This window comes from Saimiri boliviensis, chromosome 1 (genome assembly GCF_048565385.1).
Source record: "Saimiri boliviensis isolate mSaiBol1 chromosome 1, mSaiBol1.pri, whole genome shotgun sequence".
Lineage (NCBI taxonomy): Eukaryota > Metazoa > Chordata > Mammalia > Primates > Cebidae > Saimiri > Saimiri boliviensis.
In genome coordinates, this window is record NC_133449.1 from 113,665,722 (window position 1) to 113,686,362 (window position 20,641).

Genomic DNA, 20,641 nt, shown 5'->3' on the forward strand with positions numbered 1-20,641 from the left:
CACTGAGTATTTTTGTGTTTTGTTGTTGTTGTTGTTTGTTTGGTTTTGTTTTTGAGACAAAGTCTTGCTCTGTAGGCCGGGCTGGAGTGCAGTGGCACGATCTTGGCTCACTGCAACCTCCATCTCCCGGGCTCAAGCAGTTCTGCCACAGCCTCTCGAGTAGCTGGGATTACAGGCATGTGCCACCACGCCCGGCTAATTTTTGTATTTTTAGTAGAGACAAGGTTTCATCATGTTGGCCAGGCTGGTCTCGAACTTCTGACCTCAGGTAATCCGCCCACCTCAGCCTCCCAAAGTGCTAGGGTTACAGGTGTGAGCCCCTGCGTCTGGCCAGGAACTGAGTTTTAAAACCACCCCCAAGCAGGTATTAACTTCAAGGAGCAAAGCGTTGCTTGGCCTTTAGTTTGAATGTGTGCTCCATGTCTTTCAACCAGCAGAAAGGTCTGTTCTTTCCAAGGCCCCACAGCCTTGGCAGTATAGTTTTGCCCAGGCTTCCCACTTGCTTCTCTTCCTGACTTGGCTGCTTCCTGGCCCACTGTCAACGTGTGCTCTTTAAGCCTGCCTACCTAGTGGGCCAGAGCCAGGAGGAGTTATTTATGCAGCAAATTTAGAAAAGCCAAAGGAGTGCTTAAAATTTTGGGCAACAGAAAGTATGTTCACCCATTGTAGTAATCATAAATTAATACCTTGTATTATGGATTTGGCTAGGTCACTTGAAGCTCTAGTGCTTGGTGAAAATCCCTTGAGGTCAGGGTTGGTCATTCTTTCAGTTTGAGAGCCTGACTCATTTTCTTTTCTGTATTTTCGCATTAGAATGTAAGTTTCATGAGAGCAGAGACTTACCTACTTTATATTCACTGTTATGCCTCAGCACTATTAAAGTTCCTGGCATGTCTCTCATTTTGGATATTTTTAAGCCCTGTTTTTTCACTTAATGCAACAGGAGCATATGCAGTATGACATTTTAATGTTATATCTTAGATCAAAATCTGAACACGGGCCGGTCCAAGTGTAATGGCGTTTACAACTAATCGATCATAACCAGTTAGATTTTATTGTTCCTTCACTCAACTAACCTTAAACACACACACACAGGAGAACCACAGTGCTGCAACATATGTACAAAAAAATAAATTCTTGGCCGGGCGCAGTGGCACACGCCTATAATCCCAGCACTTTGGGAGGACAAAGTGGATGGATCACAAGGTCAGGAGTTCGAGACTGGCCTGGCTAACATGGTGAAACCCCATCTCTATTAAAAATACAAAAATTAGCTGGATATGGTGGCACATGCCTGTAATCCCAGCTACTAGGGAGGCTGAGGCAGGAGAATTGCTTGAACCCAGGAGGCAGAGGTTGCAGTGAGCTGAGATTGTGACACTGCACACCAGCCTGGGTGACAGAGCAAGACCATCTCAAACAAAAAAAAAGAGAGAGAGTTTTTGTGTGTGTGTGTGTTGTTTTTTTTTTTAAATATAGGGTCTCACTCTGTTGCTCAGGCTGGAGTGCAGCAGCACCATGGTGGGTTACTGCAGCCTGACCTCCCAGGCTCAAGTGATCCTCCTGCTTCAGCCTCCCATGTAGCTGGGACTACAGGCAATTTTTTATTTTTTATTTTTTTGTAGAGATAGGGTCTCTCTGTATTGGTCTCAGACTTCTTCCACATCGGCCTCCTAAAGTGCTGGGATCATAGGCTGAGCCACCCAACCTGACCAGAAAGTAAATTCTTAAAATAGTTGAGCACCAGATGTTGAGGAATTACTCTTCAAATTTAAACAGCGATACCTAATTAGACGATAGAACCAGGTGCCGTATCTGGCATAAAGGTTAACTATTCAGGCAAGGAGGTCAGACTTCACTCCTTCCACTCTGGAAGTGATCTTTACCTAGATCCAAATGGTAAAAGTGGAAAATATTTAAAATAAACTGAACTCATCAATATTTCTATTACAATAAAACCTTGTCAGTTGTTATTCTGAATAATTGAGGATTTATCCAATGGCATACTTGAAACTCTTGGTAAATACGTGGAACTCTTGATAAATTCAAGTGTATCGTTTAACTAAACAATGTGAATAAAACTTTCTGTTCTTGACCTGTACTGTAAAAGTATAGTGACATGAGATCAGACATAGTTGGAGTTCAATGAGGGAAAAAAAATGCTAGTGTATTTTGATTTATAATAATTTGTTTTTAATTCTGATTATTTAATTTTTAATGAAATAACTAAGCAGGTCTCACGAGACTCTTTAGATATGCAGTGTCCAGCTGTGGTACCATAACCATTAGCTGGAAGATCACAGACCAGGCGCAGTAGCTCACACCTGTAATTCTAGCACTTTTGGAGGCTGAGGCAGGTGGACCACTTGAGCTCAGAAGTTCTAGACCAGCTGGGCAACGTGGCAAGACACCATCTCTACATAAAATACAAAAATTAGCTGGGCGTGGTGGTGTGCACCTGGAGTCCCAGCTACTAGGGAGGCTGAGGTGGGAGGATAGCTTGAGCCTGAGAGGTGAAGAGTTGCAGTGAGCCAGCCGATCACGCCACTGCACTCCAGCCTGGGCAGCAAAGCAAGACTGTGTCTCAAAAAAAAAAAAAAAAAAAAAAAAAAAAAAAAAAAAAATCACAACTGTGCTATTGTCTCTGCTATTTTTAGCTCTGTGATTGTGGGCAAGCTAATTAATTTGCCTTCTGATTTTAAAATAAGAATGTGAGGAAAAGCAGTTTAAAAACCATAAAACTTTAAGTAGGCTTAAGCTCCAGGGAAATGGCAATGCGTTTCAGTTGGAAAGGCTTACCTGAATACTTTGTACCTAACCTCTCTTGGATGACTAGTCAACATTGCTCAATGTTTGAGGCTTTGTGCTTGTATCCAAAGTGTACTGATAGGAATCACTTTATAGGTCACAGGTTATCAGCATTAGTTTTGCCCCTAGAACACTTATTTTCATCTACTCAATTCCTGTAAAAACATCAGAGTTCTTACAATGTGTGTGGAGTCTTTACCATTTTAAGAAATGGAATAATAAAAGGCATGGAGGAGCTGAAAGATGATTGCTAGTGTGGGGCTAATTAAATTTGAGTATTCCCTCTAGGTCAGGTGCCGTGGCTCACACCTGTAATCCCAGCACTTTGGGAGGCTGAGGTGGGAGGATCACTTGAGCCTGGCAATACAGCAAAACCCCATCTCTACAAAAAAGGAAGCAGGCATGGTGGCATGCACCTGTAGTCCCAGCTACTCAGGGAGGATCACTTGAGCTCAGGAGGTAGAGGCTGCAGTGAGCTGTGGTCACACTACTGCATTCTAGCCTGGGTGACAGAGTGAGACCCTACCAAAAAAAAAAATTGAATATCCCTCTAGAAGGGGAACAACAGACACTGGGGCCTACCTGAGGGTAGAGAATGGGAAGAGGGAGAAAATCAGAAAAAATAACTGTCAGGTACTATGCTTATTACCCAGATGATGAAATTATCTGTACACCAAACTCCCTGACTTGCACATGTACTCCTGAGCCTGAAATAAAAGTTAAAAGAAAAACTTTGCAGGCCTCTGTCCTCTAGATGCCAGTAGTACCTGCTTTCCCCCAAAGTTTCAACAAACAAAAATGTCTCCAGAAATTGTCAAATGTTCCCTGACTAGGCAACCCATTCACCTCTCCCTGGCAAAGAACCACTTTCCTCATGATCTGGATTATAAAGCATTTTTCTGCTTGTCTCAAGCAATAGATAGGTGGTTTTTGTACCTGTATTCTTTAATCTGTATTTCATTTTCTTTGTTTTTATTGAGCAGCCTCAGGTATTTCATTTTCTTTTTGTTTTTTTTTTGTTGTTGTTGTTGTTGTTTTTGTTGTTTTTTTTTTTGAGACGGAGTTTCGCTCTTGTTACCCAGGCTGGAGTGCAATGGCACGATCTCGGCTCACCGCAACCTCCGCCTCCTGGGTTCAAGCAATTCTCCTGCCTCAGCCTCCTGACTAACTGGGATTACAGGCACGTGCCACCATGCCCAGCTAATTTTTTGTATTTTTAATAGAGACGGGGTTTCACCATGTTGACCAGGATGATCTCGATCTCTCGACCTCGTGATCCACCCGCCTCGGCCTCCCAAAGTGCTGGGATTACAGGCTTGAGCCACCGCGCCCGGCCAGTATTTCATTTTCAATCTAAAAACTAGCATTGTAATTGTAAAATGAACATAAGTTATTACATATTATTTTTAAAAAACTAATTGAGTATCTCCACTTCTGTATCTAGATAGTTTAAAAATTCAGTATTTTGAAATTGCTTTTAGAATTCTTAAGATATGGCCGGGCACGGTGGCTCAAGCCTGTAATCCCAGCACTTTGGGAGGCCGAGGCGGGTGGATCACAAGGTCAAGGGATCGAGACCATCCTGGTCAACATGGTGAAACCCCATCTCTACTAAAAATACAAAAAATTAGCTGGGCATGGTGGCGTGTGCCTGTAATCCCAGCTACTCAGGAGGCTGAGGCAGGAGAATTGCCTGAACCCAGGAGGCAGAGGTTGCGTTGAGCCGAGATCGCGCCATTGCACTCCAGCCTGGGTAACAAGAGCGAAAACTCCGTCTCAAAAAAAAAAAAAAAATTCTTAAGATATGGCCGGGCGCGGTGGCTCAAGCCTGTAATCCCAGCACTTTGGGAGGCCGAGGCGGGTGGATCACAAGGTCAAGAGATCGAGACCATCCTGGTCAACATGGTGAAACCTCGTCTCTACTAAAAATACAAAAAATTAGCTGGGTGTGGTGGCGCGTGCCTGTAATCCCAGCTACTCAGGAGGCTGAGGCAGGAGAATTGCCTGAACCCAGGAGGCGGAGGTTGCGGTGAGCCGAGATCGCGCCATTGCACTCCAGCCTGGGTAACAGGAGCGAAACTCCGTCTCAAAAAAAAAAGAATTCTTAAGATATATACCAGAAGACCCAAGGCTATGGTTTCTGAATTTCTATGCTTAACATTTTAAAGAACTTGAAAAACAAGTGCTTTTTACACCATTTAACAAAAATGATGCCTTCTGTCCTTGTGGTTGGGAGCAGTGGGCAGTGGCTTTGTTATTGACTGAGGGCTTGGAGGATACAGACTATCTCCCCCTCCCACCCGCACCCCCTCCGAGACAGGGGAACATAACCCCAGGCTGGTCTGAAACCCTATGGTCAAGTGACCCTCCCACCTCAGCCTCCTGAGTAGCTGGGACTACAGGCAAGTGCCTCTATGCCCAGTCAGATCATCTTTTTAAAAATAAAAACTGTTTTCTAGAAGTGTTGTCTTTTACAATCTAGTATGTCCTTGACATTCAGAGTATTCCTTTCACTCAGCAGTTAATGACAGTGATGTAGATAGACAGGTGGCTACATGTTTTCAGGGTCTGAATTGTGGATAAGTGAAAATGAAAGCTTTCTTCAGGCCCATTTCAGAAGTTGGTTCAAGGTATCTGTGCTTCTTACTATCGCCTAGGTACTAGGAACAGGAGAGCTGAAGCTGAGTTAATTTACTTGCCGGTGCTCACACAGCTGGCAGGTGACTGAGCTGTTATTTGAATCCATGCAGTTTGCCCAGAACTGAAATTACCCAAGGCAAGCTATTAAAAGAACCATTAAAAGAAGAGCGAGCCTGGGAAATCAAAAAAACTGGAATAATCTGCCCTTAAATAACAGAGAATTGACTGTACACACTAATTAATTACAATGATTGAGACTGCGGCAGTCTTTAACTTGTCAAGAGAGCATGAATTAAACTCTGTACTGCCAACCAGTATGCCATGGAGGAGTGAGGTGTATGAGTGCTGACTGGCCACAAGTACATTAAGAGAAACTTTGTTGGGAAAGAAATGTTCGTGAAATAATTCATGAGTTTATCAGCAGGGTGAACACGAAGAACTTCCACGGTGTCATACTGAAACACGTGGCTGATTCACAATGTATAAGTGATTACTAGGAGAATTTGGGCCATTTCACTTGGGTAATTTGAAGCCTTGCTTTTTTAGCTACCCGTTTCTCCTGCAACAACCCCCAGCTCTTTCTCACCATGAGCCTTTTTTCTTAAACCTCTGCTTGGAAAGCTCTTTTTTGTTTCTCTCTCTTCCTTTCATCCTTAGCACTCAGGTGCTAAGTCACATCCTCCAGGAAGCCTTCCTAACCTGTACAGTACTTTCCTTCCCTTCTCCAAGCTATTAGGTCCTCTGCTCAGAGCTCCCGTAAATAATATCCTATGCCCCGGGTCAGTCTGTATTACTGTCCATCATCTCCCCACAGTGCCCCACCTGCACTTCTTGCAGCTCCCTGCTGATCACCCCGGTGGACTAGTCGGGTGGTATGGGATTATATTCTTCTTTACATTCCCAGCCCTTAGCACATAGTGTTCTTAGTGATTGGTTTAGAAGATCATAAGGCCTAGAATAGTGTTCTGGCAAAGCAGAGAATCTCTACTATCTAGGCTGATCGCACAGCCTAGATAGGTTTTTTTCTTTAACTTATTTTGTAGGTGAATTCATTAATCACTAAACCAAGGAAACTAGGCCATCAAGATTGGGCAAACTTTGTTAAAATGTTAACCCTGTGCGCCTGTAGTCCCAGCTACTTGGTAGGCTGAGGTGGAAGGATGGCTTGAGTCTAGGAGGTCAAGGCTGTACTCCAGCCTGGGGGAGAGAGTGAGACCTCTTTGTTTATCTGTTTATTAAAACTGAGTCTTGCTCTATCGCCCAGGCTGGAGTGCAGTGGCACGCTCTCGGCTCACTGTAACCTCCTTCTGGGTTCAAGCAATTCTCGTGCCTCAGCCTTCCAAATAGCTGGAATTAGAAGTGCCCGTCACCATGCCCGGCTAATTTTTGTATTTTTAGTAGAGATGGAGTTTCGTCATGTTGCTCAGGGTGGTCTCAAACTCTTGACCTCAGGTGATCCGCCTGCCTAGGCTTCCCAAAGTACTGGGATTACAGGCATGAGCAACTGCACCTGGCCAAGACCCATCTCTTTAAAAAAGACAAAACAGTTAAGTCAGCTTCTTTTCAGATTAATTTATTATAAATCATAACAAAATTCAGAGCCAGGTGCAGTGGCTCACACCTGTAACCCCAGCACTTTGGGAGCCCAAAGTGGGTGGATCACTTAAGGTCAGGAGTTTGAGACCAGCCTGACCAACATGGTGAAACACTGTCTCTACTAAAGATATGGAAATTAGCCAGGCATGGTGGTGCATATCTGTAATCCCAGCTATTCGGGAGACTGAGGCAGAAGAATCACTTGAACCTAGAGGTGAACGTTGCAGTGAGCCAAGATCATACCACTGTACTCCAGCCTGAGTGACAGAGCAAGACTCTATCTCAAAGGTTAAAAATAATTAATTAATTAATTTTTTAAAAATTCACTTTCCAAGTTTTGTCCTCATATGCTCTTGCATATTTAAAATAAACTGGTACTTCAGGACAATAGTTCTCCCTGGGAAAATGTTAGGTCCATGTTATGTTAGCATACAGTATGTTTCCATCATTGCTATTTTCAGATGAATCAGTAAGTAAAACAAGCTGCTGAGTTTTTCTAATACAGTAAGTATTAATAGTTAGACCCCACATAAATAAAAGCTCTTTGGGGTTTTCAGTAAGTTTTAAGACTATAACAGGATCCACCGGGCGCGGTGGCTCAAGCCTGTAATCCCAGCACTTTGGGAGGCTGAGGCGGGTGGATCACGAGGTCAAGAGATCGAGACCATCCTGGTCAACATGGTGAAACCCCGTCTCTACTAAAAATACAAAAAACTAGCTGGGCGTGGTGGCGCGTGCCTGTAATCCCAGCTACTTAGGAGGCTGAGGCAGGAGAATTGCCTGAGCCCAGGAGGCGGAGGTTGCGGTGAGCCGAGATCGCGCCATTGCACTCCAGCCTGGGTAACAAGAGCGAAACTCCGTCTCAAAAAAAAAAAAAAAAAAAGACTATAACAGGATCCAGGATCTAAAGATTAAAATTTGAGAACTGCTATAGAGCAATTCTACTCTTTTTCCTTAAAAACACAGAATTCGGCCGGGCGCGGTGGCTCAAGCTTGTAATCCCAGCACTTTGGGAGGCCGAGGCGGGTGGATCACGAGGTCGAGAGATCGAGACCATCCTGGTCAACATGGTGAAACCCCGTCTCTACTAAAAATATAAAAAATTAGCTGGGCATGGTGGCACGTGCCTGTAATCCCAGCTACTCAGGAGGCTGAGGCAGGAGAATTGCCTGAACCCGGGAGGCGGAGGTTGCGGTGAGCCGAGATCGCACCATTGCACTCCAGCCTGGGTAACAAGAGCGAAACTCCGTCTCAAAAAAAAAAAACATACAGAATTGTATTATTTGTCACTATTGATCCTTGTGTGGTCTCAACATTCATTGCTTATCTTTTAACCAAAGTAGCTTCTATCTCCCGGAGAAAATTAAGAAGGGAGGGTGGTGGTGTCAGTCCTACACAAGCATTCTGAACAGAGGCAAAACTCGTGAACACACACAGCACAACTTCCACAGCCACGTATATCCCTTTTATGCCTCCTTAAAGTGGCAACAGAAAAAGACCTTTTTATTTTAGTGACTCAAAGCTATAGCCTCTTCAGCATGTAAAAATAAGAAAAGGTATATAAATTTTAAATTATGCTTGGAAATCAGTGTGTCTGTAGTCTATCTTAGAAATTGATTAGGTATGCAATGAATAATAATCTGTTAATTAAATTATAATATTAGGCCAAAATTATAAGTTACCCTAAAGATCTTGGAAATTGTCTTCAAGGCTGGGTGCAGTGACTCACACCTGCAATCCCAACACTTTGGGAGGGGTTGGTCACCTGACCAACATGGAGAAACCCTGTCTCCACTAAAAATACAAAAATTGGCCGGGTGTGGCGGCGCCTGCCTGTAATCCCACCAACTTGGGAGGCTGAGGCAGGAGAATCACTTAAACCTGGGAGGCGGAGGTTATGCGATGAACCAAGATCTGGCCATTGCACTCCAGCCTGGGCAACAAGAGTGAGACTCCGTCTAAAAAAAGGAAAAAAAAAATACAAAAATTTAGTCAGGTGTGGTGACAGGTTTCTGTAATCCCAGCTACTTTGGAGGCTGAGGTAGGAAAATCCCTTGAACCCAGGAGGTGGAGGTTGCAGTGAGCCGAGAGCTCGTCATTGCATGCCAGCCTGGGAGACAAACAGCGAAACTTGATCTCAAAAAAAAAGTAATAATAATGTATCAGTATGGATTCATTAATTGTAACAAATGGCCCATACCAATGTAAAATGATAATGGGGAAACCTGAGGATAGGGGTATATGGGACTGTACTATCTGCTCAATTTTCTGTACATCAGTACTGTTGTGGCTCAGAGGCTGAGGCAGGAGAATTGCTTGAACCCAAGAGGCAGAGACTGAAATGAGCTGAGATCACACCATTGCTCTCCAGCCTGAGTGACAGTGAGACTTTGCCTAAAAAAAAAAAAAAAAAAAAGTTTGTCAGAATAACAATTCAATTTCGTTTAACACAAATTTGTATTTTTCATAATTTTAAACATATAAGAGTAATGTGGCTGGGTGCCCTGGATCACCTGAGGTTAGGAGTTCTAGACCAACCTGGCCAAAACGGTGAAACCCCGTCTACACTAAAAATACAAAAATTAGCTGGGTGTGGTGGCGCATGCCTGTAATCCTAGCTACTCAGGAGGCTGGAGCGGGACAGTCACTTGAGCCCAGGAGGTGAAGGCTACATTGAGCCAAGATAGCACCACTGCATTCCAGCCTGGGCAGCAGAGCAAGAGTCTGTCTCATAAATAAATAAGTAAAATGGATCTTGTATCTAGCTAATGGGATTGAGCTAATGTATTTCTCATTTCAGCTCCTGGTGGACCCATGTGGAAATGGGACCTCCGGATCCCATCCTGGGAGTTACTGAAGCCTTTAAGAGGGACACCAACAGCAAAAAGATGAATCTGGGAGTTGGTGCCTACCGGGATGATAACGGAAAGCCTTACGTGCTGCCTAGTGTCCGCAAGGTGAGCTTGCCGTTTGTCTCCTTCCAAGCAGTGTGAATAAACTGAACGGAGCCCTGGAGAGTGGCAGGAACAGTGCTGGACTGGGAGTCAGGAGCCCTGGGCTTTAATTCTGGCACTAGTGGCATGAATCACCCAGGTTTTCTGGGCTGTAGTCTCCTTGGCTGTAGAGGTGAGAGGTTGGAACTACCTGTTTTTTTTCCAAGATTGAACTTTCTGTGGTTCTGTGATCATCTATAAAGCAGACATTAAATATGCTGTAGAAATGCTTGGCTGTCTGGGTGCAGTGGCTCACACCTACAATCCTAGCCCTTTGGGAGGCCTAGGCGGGCGGATCACCAGGTCAGCAGATTGAGACCATCCTGATCAACATGGTGAAACCCTGTCTCTACTAAAATACAAAAATATTAGCCAGGCTTGGTGGTGTGTGCCTGTAGTCCTAGCTCCTTGGGAGGCTGAGGCAGGGGGATCACTTGAACCCAGGAGGCAGAGCTGGCAGTGAGCCAAGATTGTGCCACTGCAATCTAGCCTGGGCAACAGAGCAAGACTCTGTCTCAGAAAAAAAAAAAAAAAAACAAAAGCTATGCCCAGTTTAATCCTGAAGGTGCACAAGAGGACCAAGACTTTAAACACTGTCTCTTGGCGAGAAGAATAGCTCTTCGTGGATTGCTGTTATTTTCCATTTCTCTAATTGTGATTACCTTCATAAAACCTTTGTACACAGGCATGCTCTAGCCTTTCTTCCTGCTGAGCTATGGAATTGTTTTCTACCTCTTTCTTTTGTTATATTTTTATTAGTAGCATCTTTATTCATTAACTACGTAATCTGACAAATCCTTTATAATTTTTTAAATTATTCAGCAAGTATTTTTGCTACTACAACCTGCATCACAGCCAAGCACTATTGTACATTCCCTCATTCACAGCTCATCTCAACACTGAGAGGTAGAAATAGTTCCTCCATTTAACAGAGGAGGAAACTGAGGCTCAGAAAGGCTAACTAACTTGCCTAGGGTAATGCAATTAGTAAGGGACAGCCAGGCCTCTGGTGCCACAGCACAAAGATGTGTGGCTATTACTGTTAACCCTTCAAAGTTCTTTTTGTTTTGTTTTGGTTTTTGTTTTGTTCTTTTTTTCCTTTTTTCTTTCTCCTTAAGAGTGTTCAGCAGGACCATCAAAGTTCTTAGTCTGGCATATAGCTCGAAATGCTCTCCTGTATGCATTTAGTTTGATTTAATCATCTTATATCTATTTTAGGTGTTTCTTTTAAGCACATTCCAAGAATCCCATTTTATGTTAAATTGTAACCAAGAAAGACTATACCCATCCACATAAAACCTAACTTAAACAATAAAATACAATTTAAAAAAGAAAGTATTTCTGTTCTGCAATATAAATTATCAAGGATTCTACCTACCCTTCTTCTCTGAGAGGAACTTCAAATTTTGAAACGGGCTTGGCTGGGCGCAGCGGCTCATGCCTGTAATCCCAGCACTTTGAGAGGCTGAGGCAGGTGGATCACCTGAGGTCAGGAGTTCGAGAGATCGTGGATCACCTGAGGTCGTGGATCATGATCTCTACTAAAAATACAAAATTAGTCGGGCATGGTGGCACATGCCTGTAATCCCAGCTGCTCGGGAGGCTGAGGCAGGAAAATCACTTGAACCCGGCAGGCGGAGGTTGCAGTGAGTCAAGATTGCGCCACTACTGCACTCCAGCCTGGGTGACAGAGCAAAATTCCATCTCAAAAAAAAAAAAAAAGGCTTTACCTCCAAAACTTAACTTATAAAACTTTAAATATTAATCATGGTAATTCCAAGTAAGGAGAAAAAAACTCAATGGATGCACTTCTCTTGTCTAGGCAGAGGCCCAAATTGCCGCAAAAAGTTTGGATAAGGAGTACCTGCCCATCGGGGGACTGGCGGAATTTTGCAAGGCATCTGCACAACTAGCCCTGGGTGAGAACAGCGAAGTCTTGAAAAGTGGCCGGGTAAGCTGAGCAGACTCTGGCATCAGGTCTGTTTCAACAAATCTGTAATCATTGAAATAATTTTAAACAACTAGGAAAAGACAACTCATTTTGTGTCTAATGATTGTTTTGAGGAGGCCACACTATTTCTAATAATTCTTCTTTGATAGTGAATTGTCAGAATTAAATAATTTACATGATACCAATTCCAGAAATATACTACTAGGAATCCTGAAAATGTGGAAGTAATTTGATTGATAGATTTGACATTACTTCTCTGTTAAGTCTTTACCCGCTTATGTTCATTTTACATTGAATATGCTTTAGAAATGCTTAGCTCTGCCTAGTTTTAGGCCTGCAGTTAACCCCCACCCTCACGTCCTAAGCTTTCAACTTGCACAGAAGAAGCAAGCAGGAGACAAGCCATGGGTGGACTGTGGGGGCTAGACCAGCCTGGTGGCCCTTTGCTGTCCCTTCACAGCCTGTCTGGACTCTGAAAGAAGACCACGCTCCCAACATGTGAACTCGTGCACATCGTGCTTCACTTTCTTTTGAAAAAAAATATGTTTTTTAATGAGCGCATGTGTATATTTTTCTGGGTAAGCCTGGGGAGTAAAGAAACATTAAAAACTAGCAACATTAAGCCAACATTTTCTCTCCCCTTCCCCCTCTGAAAAGCCGGAATAAATACACTTTATTTACAAGACTGGTCTAAGTCCACACATGAATTTAACTCAGAGTAAAGCACACAACCTCCACCCCAGGGTTATGTAGTAATTATCCAACATAAAATGGAATTTGGTTTAGTTCTGTCCAAACAGTCACCCACCTGTTAGCCCCTCCTGGAAATTTCTGTACTTTTAATTCATGTGGTTTTTTTGCCTAGTATCTGTTCTATCTAGATAATAACCTAAGTATGAGACTGGCCTACCTTAAAATAACATCAGTTTGTTTTTAATAAGTTGTTGTGTCTTGGCCAGACGCAGTGGCTTGTGCCTGTAATCCCAACACTTTCGGGGGGGTGTCAAGGTAGGTGGATCACCCGAGGTCGAGAGTTCAAGACCAGCCTGACCAACATGGTGAGACTCCCGTCTCTAGTAAAAATACTAAGCTTACCCAAGTTTGGTGGTGCACACCTGTATTTCCAGCTACTGGGAGGCTGACATGGGAGGATCACTTGATCCCAGGAGGTGGAGATTGCAGTGAGCCAAACTTGCACCACTGCACTCTAGCCTGGGCAATACAGCAAGACCCTGTCTTTTAAAAAAAAAAAAGTTCTTGTCCTTTGTGAATCATAGTATTTTTTTTTTTTTTTTTTTTTTTTTTTTGAGACGGAGTTTCGCTCTTGTTACCCAGGCTGGAGTGCAATGGCACGATCTCGGCTCACCGCAACCTCCGCCTCCTGGGTTCAGGCAATTCTCCTGCCTCAGCCTCCTGAGTAGCTGGGACTACAGGCGTGCGCCACCATGCCCAGCTAATTTTTGTATTTTTAGTAGAGACGGGGTTTCACCATGTTGAACAGAATGGTCTCAATCTCTTGACCTCGTGATCCACCCGCCTCGGCCTCCCAAAGTGCTGGGATTACAGGCTTGAGCCACCGCGCCCGGCGAATCATAGTATTATCGGACCTACAGTGAGGTTTTTATTTCCATCATGCCAAAGTTTGCAGAGACAAACTGTTTTAAAAGAATTTTTTAGTTGGGTTTTTCCCTCTTTAATCCACTGCCACCCCAGTCCAGAAAAATAGGTTTATGCTTTGTAGAACCTTGTATTTCTCCAATGCCTTTAAAAACAACAAACACTGGGCTCAAGCAATCCTCCCACTTTGGCCTCCCAAAGCACTGGGATTATAGCACTGATCTCAAAAAACAAACAAACAAACAAAGGCCGGGCGTAATGGCTCACGCCTGTAATCCCAGCACTTTGGGAGGCTGAGGCAGGTGGATCATGAGGTCAGGAGTTTAAGACCAGCCTGGCCAAGATGGTGAAACCCCATCTCTACTAAAAAACACAAAACTTAGCCGGGCATGGTGGCACACACCTGTAATCCCGGCTACTTGGGAGGCTGAGGTAGAGAATTGCTTGAACCTAGTAGGCAGAGGTTGCAGCGAGCCAAGATCGCACCACTGCATTCCATTCTGGGCAGTAGAGTGAGACTACATCTCAAAAAAAAACAACAATAACAAACAAAAACCTCTTAAACCTACCATGGTTTCTTATTTGTCCCTTAAAGTTGACCAATTTGAATAAGCAAATTCACCTCAAACATCTCCCTATTACCCAAAACATGAATATTTTCAGATTATGAAAACTCATAGAAGAGGACCTCTTTAGCTGGGCATGGTGGCGCGTGCCTGTCATCCCAGCTACTCAGGAGGCTGAGGCAGGAGAATAGGAGAATTGCCTGAACCCAGGAGGCGGAGGTTGCAGTGAGCCGAGATCGCGCCATTGCACTCCAGTCTGGGTAACAAGAGAGGAACTCCGTCTCAAAAAAAAAAAAAGAAGAGGACCTCTTAGAAAACCTTTAAAATGTTGTAATGTTATCCTTGTATATTTGTTGACTTGCTTTTCAAGGAACTTTGATGTTTAGAGAGTCATTCTACTTCATATGATTCTAGAGTAATGTTTTAATGTAGTGACTGTTCTCAGTGTCTTTTTATTTATTTATTTATTTATTTGAGACAGAGTCTCACTTTGTTGCCCCCATGAGAATGCTGTGGCACGATCTGGGCTCACTGCAACCTCCACTTCCCAGGTTCAAGCAATTCTTGTGCCTCAGCCTTTTGAGTAGCTGAGATTACAGGAATGTGCCACCCCGCCTGGCTAATTTTTGTGTTTTTAGTAGTGACGGGGTCTCATCATGTTGGCCAGGCTGGTCTCGAACTCCTGACCTCAGGTGATCTGCCTGCTCTGGCCTCCCAAAGTTCTGGGATTACAGGCATGAACCACTGCACCTAGCCTCTCAGTGTCTTTTTATATCTTTTATGTAATTCACCCTTTTTTATATTTGGGAGGAATCTTTGTGTCCTGAAAGTTTCCTGCATAAAATAGAATGATACTAACTGGCCATAAAGAATTAGCTTCTGAATTATGAAGGGTCTGAGACAGAGCAGTGCCCCTGGGGCTGGGCTTCTATAGAGAGTGTTGCACATCACTGACCATGGGTGTCTCTCCTTCAGTTTGTCACTGTGCAGACCATTTCTGGAACTGGGGCTTTAAGAATCGGAGCCAGTTTTCTGGTGAGTCTGAAAGCTTCTTCGGCAAAGAACTATATATATACATTGCAGATGACAAGGCTTCCTATTGTGTATGTATTTGACTGTTGATGCAGAAGTAGATTTCTTCTTTCCATGAAGTTTGCAGATGTTCTGTTCTCTGATTAGACAATGAAAGGATTTTGAAGAAATGACAAGAAATACAGAATAGAGTTGTTGATAAATTCAGTTCACAAGGAACTTAGGGAGCTTTTGCATTTTAAAATGCTTGTTTAATCCCTGTGAGGGAGGTACAGTTAGGCTGTTCACAGGTGAAGAAAGTAAGACCCAGATAGGTCCTTAGCTACACAGCCAGTATAACTGTCAGAGACTGTTCCAACCCACGCAGTCTCACTACTGAGTCAATACTGCGTCTCAACCATAAAGAGAAACTGGGTTTCAGCAGAGAAAAATGTTCTCTCATTAAAATATGTCAACTTTTTTTGCCTCTCCTTTGTTCATTTTTCTATTTCCTTTCATTTTTTAGCAAAGATTTTTTAAGTTCAGCCGAGATGTCTTTCTGCCCAAACCAAGCTGGGGTAATCACACACCCATCTTCCGGGACGCTGGCATGCAGCTGCAAGGTTATCGGTATTACGACCCCAAGACTTGCGGTTTTGACTTTACAGGCGCTATGGAGGACATTTCAGTAAGTGGGGCTTTCAGGAGGAGAGAGATGAATGAAACTCTTGCTTGCGGACATATGGTGTCTCCCAACATGTCCCAGTACTGGGGATGAGCTGGTTCCCAGACATCTGGTTACCTTTGTTACTTATCAAATGATGGGATCCTGTGGCATTTCAGATAAACTATTTCCTTTAAAGCCGCAAAGTCATCTGTTGATTGTTTTTCTCTCTAGAAAATACCAGAGCAAAGTGTTCTTCTTCTGCATGCCTGTGCCCACAATCCCACGGGAGTGGACCCGCGTCCGGAGCAGTGGAAGGAAATAGCAACAGTGGTGAAGGTGAGGAGGATGAACTCAATGGTGACAGTTCTGTGTTTAGTAACCAGCTTTAGAGGCTTAATTTGGCAGTGTCTTAACAGAAAGTCTTAACCTTGAACCTGCATGAAATGTCCACACAGGTGGATAAGCGGCCAGAAAAGGGCTCCTCATTTGTGTGATTAGCAGTTCTGGGATTGATGACACATGAGCATTTGAAAGTAATTTTTTTTTGGCCGGGCACAGTGGCTCACCCCTGTAATCCCAGCACTTTGGGAGGCGAAGGTGGGCAGATCACCTGAGGTCAGCAGTTCGAGACCAGCCTGGCCAACATGATTAAACCCCGTCTCTATTAAAAATACAAAATTAGCCAGTCTTGGTGGCCCATGCCTGTAATACCAGCTATTCAGGAGGCTGAGACAGGAGAATCACTTGAATCCAGGAGGCAGAGGTTGCAGTGAAGTGAGACACTGTACTCCAGCCTGGGCAACAAGAGCAAAACTGTCTCAAAAAAAGAAAATAATTTTTTTCCTCAGCCTGGATGTAGGGAACTCTGATAAAACCTGTCTACTGATCCCAGGATGTCTGCCGTTAATGCGCATCTGTCCCAGTGGTTGCTTATTCATCTTTATCATAAACACTTTTTCATGTTCTCCCCTTGCAGCATTGCTGTGATCACTCTCAAAGTGTAGCCAGCTGTCGGAGAAGACACTAGTCAAAATTCTAGGAGGGAAAATATTATTCCTGTTGTCTTGTGTCCCTATTTTCCCTTTTTACTTATTTTCATTTCCCTTTCTTGTCTTTTTTTTTTTTAAACAGAGTCTGACTCTGTTACCCCAAGGTGGAGTGCAGTGGAACAATCATGGCTCACAGCAGCCTCTATCTTCAGGGTTCAAACAGTCCTCCTACCTCAGCCCCTGAGTAGCTGGGACTACAGATATGTATGCCACACCTGCCTGGCTAATTCTTTCAATTTTTTATAGAAACAGCTTCTCACTTTGTTGCCCAAGCTGATCTCAAACTCCTGGGCTCAAGCAGTCCTCCCACCTTGGCCTCCCAAAGTTCTGGGATCATAGACAGGGGCCACCACACATGGCCAATTTCCCTTTCTTTTTCTTCTGTCGAATATAAGCTGCAAACAAAATGAGACAGAAACAGCATTTGGAGAACACTTTCAAGATGAGATGGTTCTAATGAGGTTGTCTCACTAGCCCTGGGTGTGGGATGAGTCTTCCTGGGTTACCTTAGCCCCACAAAAGCCTAATGAAGCGTTTGTGTTTATTGGGACCATGCCCACCTCACATAAACGTCTTTCAGATTTTTGTAAACATCTAGGGCATCTTCAGACAGACTGCTAAAGCTTCGATCTTTCCTTTCCTTCTCAGAAAAGGAATCTCTTTGCGTTCTTTGACATGGCCTACCAAGGCTTTGCCAGTGGTGACGGTGATAAGGATGCCTGGGCTGTGCGCCACTTCATTGAACAGGGCATTAATATTTGTCTCTGTCAATCATATGCCAAGAACATGGGCTTATATGGTAAGCTACAGCACCCAGCATGATACATGTTCTCATGCTGGGAGAGAATGCCACGAAAGCATAGAGCTTGTGGGTAGGTTGGTGGGGGTGGGTATGTGTATGTGTGTGGGTGGGTAGGTGGGGGGGGTGTTCATGTCCATGTCCCTCCCTTCCCTGAGATGAAAGACTGGTGTTGTAGATTTTACTGATTTTCTTAGCCATATGTTCTTCAGTGTCCTTAAATTCTTCCAGCAAAGGAAACTGATTACTACGTTTCTAAACAAAAAATGACTAATTAATGAGCCAAGAAGATAGATACAGTAAAAAGATGCCTTTGAATACTCATGAGTACTCAAAGTTTTATTGTGCCTCAGTTTACCATTTTGGTTGTCGAAAACTTTTTATAATAAAGAGTTAATTTGGGGGTCCTTTGGATGGAAACAGATAATACATAGCAAATAAATTTATGATTTACTTTAGCACATAAGATCCATTTTCGTCTTTCAGGTGAGCGTGTAGGAGCCTTCACTATGATCTGCAAAGATGCGGATGAAGCCAAAAGGGTAGAGTCACAGTTGAAGATCTTGATCCGTCCCATGTATTCCAACCCTCCCCTCAACGGGGCCCGGATTGCTGCTACCATTCTGAACACCCCAGATTTGCGAAAACAATGGTAAAGGCTTATGCCACTCCTCGGCCACCCACCTGTTCCCACCACCGCTCCTTCAAAGCTAGTATTTAATTGACCTCTAGTGATATACCCATAGATTCTATATGCAAAAGACGAGGAAGGGAGGAAAGAATGTGCATTCCTTTTTTTAAAAAATTGATTGGTTGAGATACGGTCTTGCTCTGCCACTCAGTCTGGAGTGCAGTGTTGCAATCCTAACTCACTGTTACTTTGTACTTCTGGCCTCAAGCAGGCCTCCAGCCTCAGCCTCCCAAGTATTCGTTAGCCCTTTGAACCAAATTAGTTGGTATTTCTCTGTAAGAGACAGACATAATTTTTATTTTATTTTTATTTTTTTAATTTTTATTTTCTTTTTACTCACAGGCACTCATACAAGATTTTCTTCTCTTTTTTTTCCAGACATAATTTTTAAATGGTAGTTCCTTTTTTTTCCATCATTTCCATGTTAAATAGAACCTGCCTTTCCCTAAAAACGGTTTTGAATTATGTACCTCACATAGGAAAACTTCCTTAAGAACATCATATTTTGTGACCCAATAATTGCTAGTATTGAATCAGTATTTCTGCATATTTTTGTGTTTTATTGTAAAGACAGGGTCTTGCTGTCTTGCCCAGGCTGGTCTCCTCAAACTCCTCGGCTCAAGGGATCCTCCCACTGCAGACTCCCTAAGTGCTGGGATTGCAGGTGTGAGCCACTGCACTCAGCCTGTTTTTTTACTATTCTGTACTATCTGACTCTCAACATCTGTTCTCTGAATTAGTGTTACTCATTCGGTTTGACCACAGTCCATATGAGAAATATATTTAAAGCTGGGCACAGTGGCTCACACCTGTAATCCCAACACTTTGGGAGGCTGAGGTGGAAAGATCATTTGAGACCAGCCTGGGCAACATATTAAAACCCCATCTATAAAGTTTTAAAAAACTATATATTTTACATCATGACCTTGAACACATTATGTATTTATAAGTATATATAACTGAAACTGTTTTTCAAACTCAGGACTTCCTGTGCTCTACTCCAATTTTTATTTATTTTTATTTTTTATTTTTTGAGACAGTCTTGCTCTGTCACCCAAGCTAGAATGCAGTGTCGTAATCTTGGGTCACTGCAACCTCCGCCTCCCAGGCTCAAGCGATTCTTGAGCCTCAGCCTCCTGAGTAGCTGGGATCAAAGGCATGTGCCACTACGCCTGGCTAATTTATTTTGTATTTTTAGTAGAGACAGGTTTTGCCATGTTGGCCAGGCTGGTCTCAAACTCCTGGCATCAAGTGAACCACCTAAGTTGGCCTCGCAAAGTGCTAGGATTACAGGCATGAGCCACCACACTCAGCCTCTACTCCAATATTTTCTAAATGCCAATTGCATCTTACTAAATTGAATTTAACATACTAAGCCAGGCAAGGTGGCTTATGCCTATAATCCCAGCACTTTGGGAAGCCAAGGTGGGTGGATCACAACCGAGGAGTTCAAGACCAGCCTAGGCAACATAGTGAGACTGTGTCTCTATTACAATAAAAAATAAAAAATAAACAAATAATTAACCTGCTAATTGGTCATGAGACGTAATTTAGAAAACACTGCTCTAGAAAGGATTGGCAGACTGTTCTGTGAGTCAATCCAGTTTACCCCTTCTTCTTGTAAAAAAGTTTTATTGGAACACAGCTGTACCCATTTGTTTATGAATTTTGTATGGCTGCTTTTGCACTGCCATGGCAGAGTGAGCAGTTGTAGCAGGCAGAGACCATATGGCTCATAGAGCCTAAAATAATTATTGTTTGGCCATTTACAGAAAGTATGCCAACTCCTACTCTATGTAATTCAGAGTTCGTAAAAGCCATGATGCCTGTGGAAGTTGTGGTTTGTTACATAAGTTTATCCTGTGTAGCTGCTTGGTTGGGAGGGTACATCTCTGAGCAGCTCATAGGTAGAAAAGCTAAACCTGCTGTCTCTAAGAAACTTGACAGGTAGCTCCCCAAGTCGTCATGTGACAACTATGTTTCTCTATCTTCACTTTCTGTCTCATGAACATTAAAGTAAATACTAAGAATCTGGTTCAGGATAGTTTTTTAATGTTTTTCCCAGACAGAGCCTTGCTCTGTCAGCCAGGCTGGAGTGCAGTGGTGAGATCTTCACTTCCTGCAACCTCTGCCCAGATTCAAGCAATTCTGCTATCACAGCCTCCTAAGTAGCTGGGATTACAGGTGCCCAGAGCTGTAAAAATACAAAAATTAGCCAGAGCTAATTTTTGTATTTTTAGTAGAAACGGGGTT

The 20,641-nt window shown here is 43.3% G+C and overlaps 1 protein-coding gene across 1 annotated transcript in view; it reads left to right on the forward strand.

Annotated features, from left to right (window-relative positions):
- Window positions 1-20,641, forward strand: part of GOT2 (glutamic-oxaloacetic transaminase 2) — a 28,798-nt gene that overhangs the window by 1,210 nt on the left and 6,947 nt on the right. Inside the window, exons 2-8 of the mRNA XM_010331381.3 lie at window positions 9,845-10,001; window positions 11,860-11,988; window positions 15,147-15,206; window positions 15,709-15,870; window positions 16,081-16,185; window positions 17,547-17,697; window positions 18,184-18,349. Coding sequence (XP_010329683.1) covers window positions 9,845-10,001; window positions 11,860-11,988; window positions 15,147-15,206; window positions 15,709-15,870; window positions 16,081-16,185; window positions 17,547-17,697; window positions 18,184-18,349 — 930 coding nt within the window. The remainder of the gene's footprint in view (window positions 1-9,844; window positions 10,002-11,859; window positions 11,989-15,146; window positions 15,207-15,708; window positions 15,871-16,080; window positions 16,186-17,546; window positions 17,698-18,183; window positions 18,350-20,641) is intronic.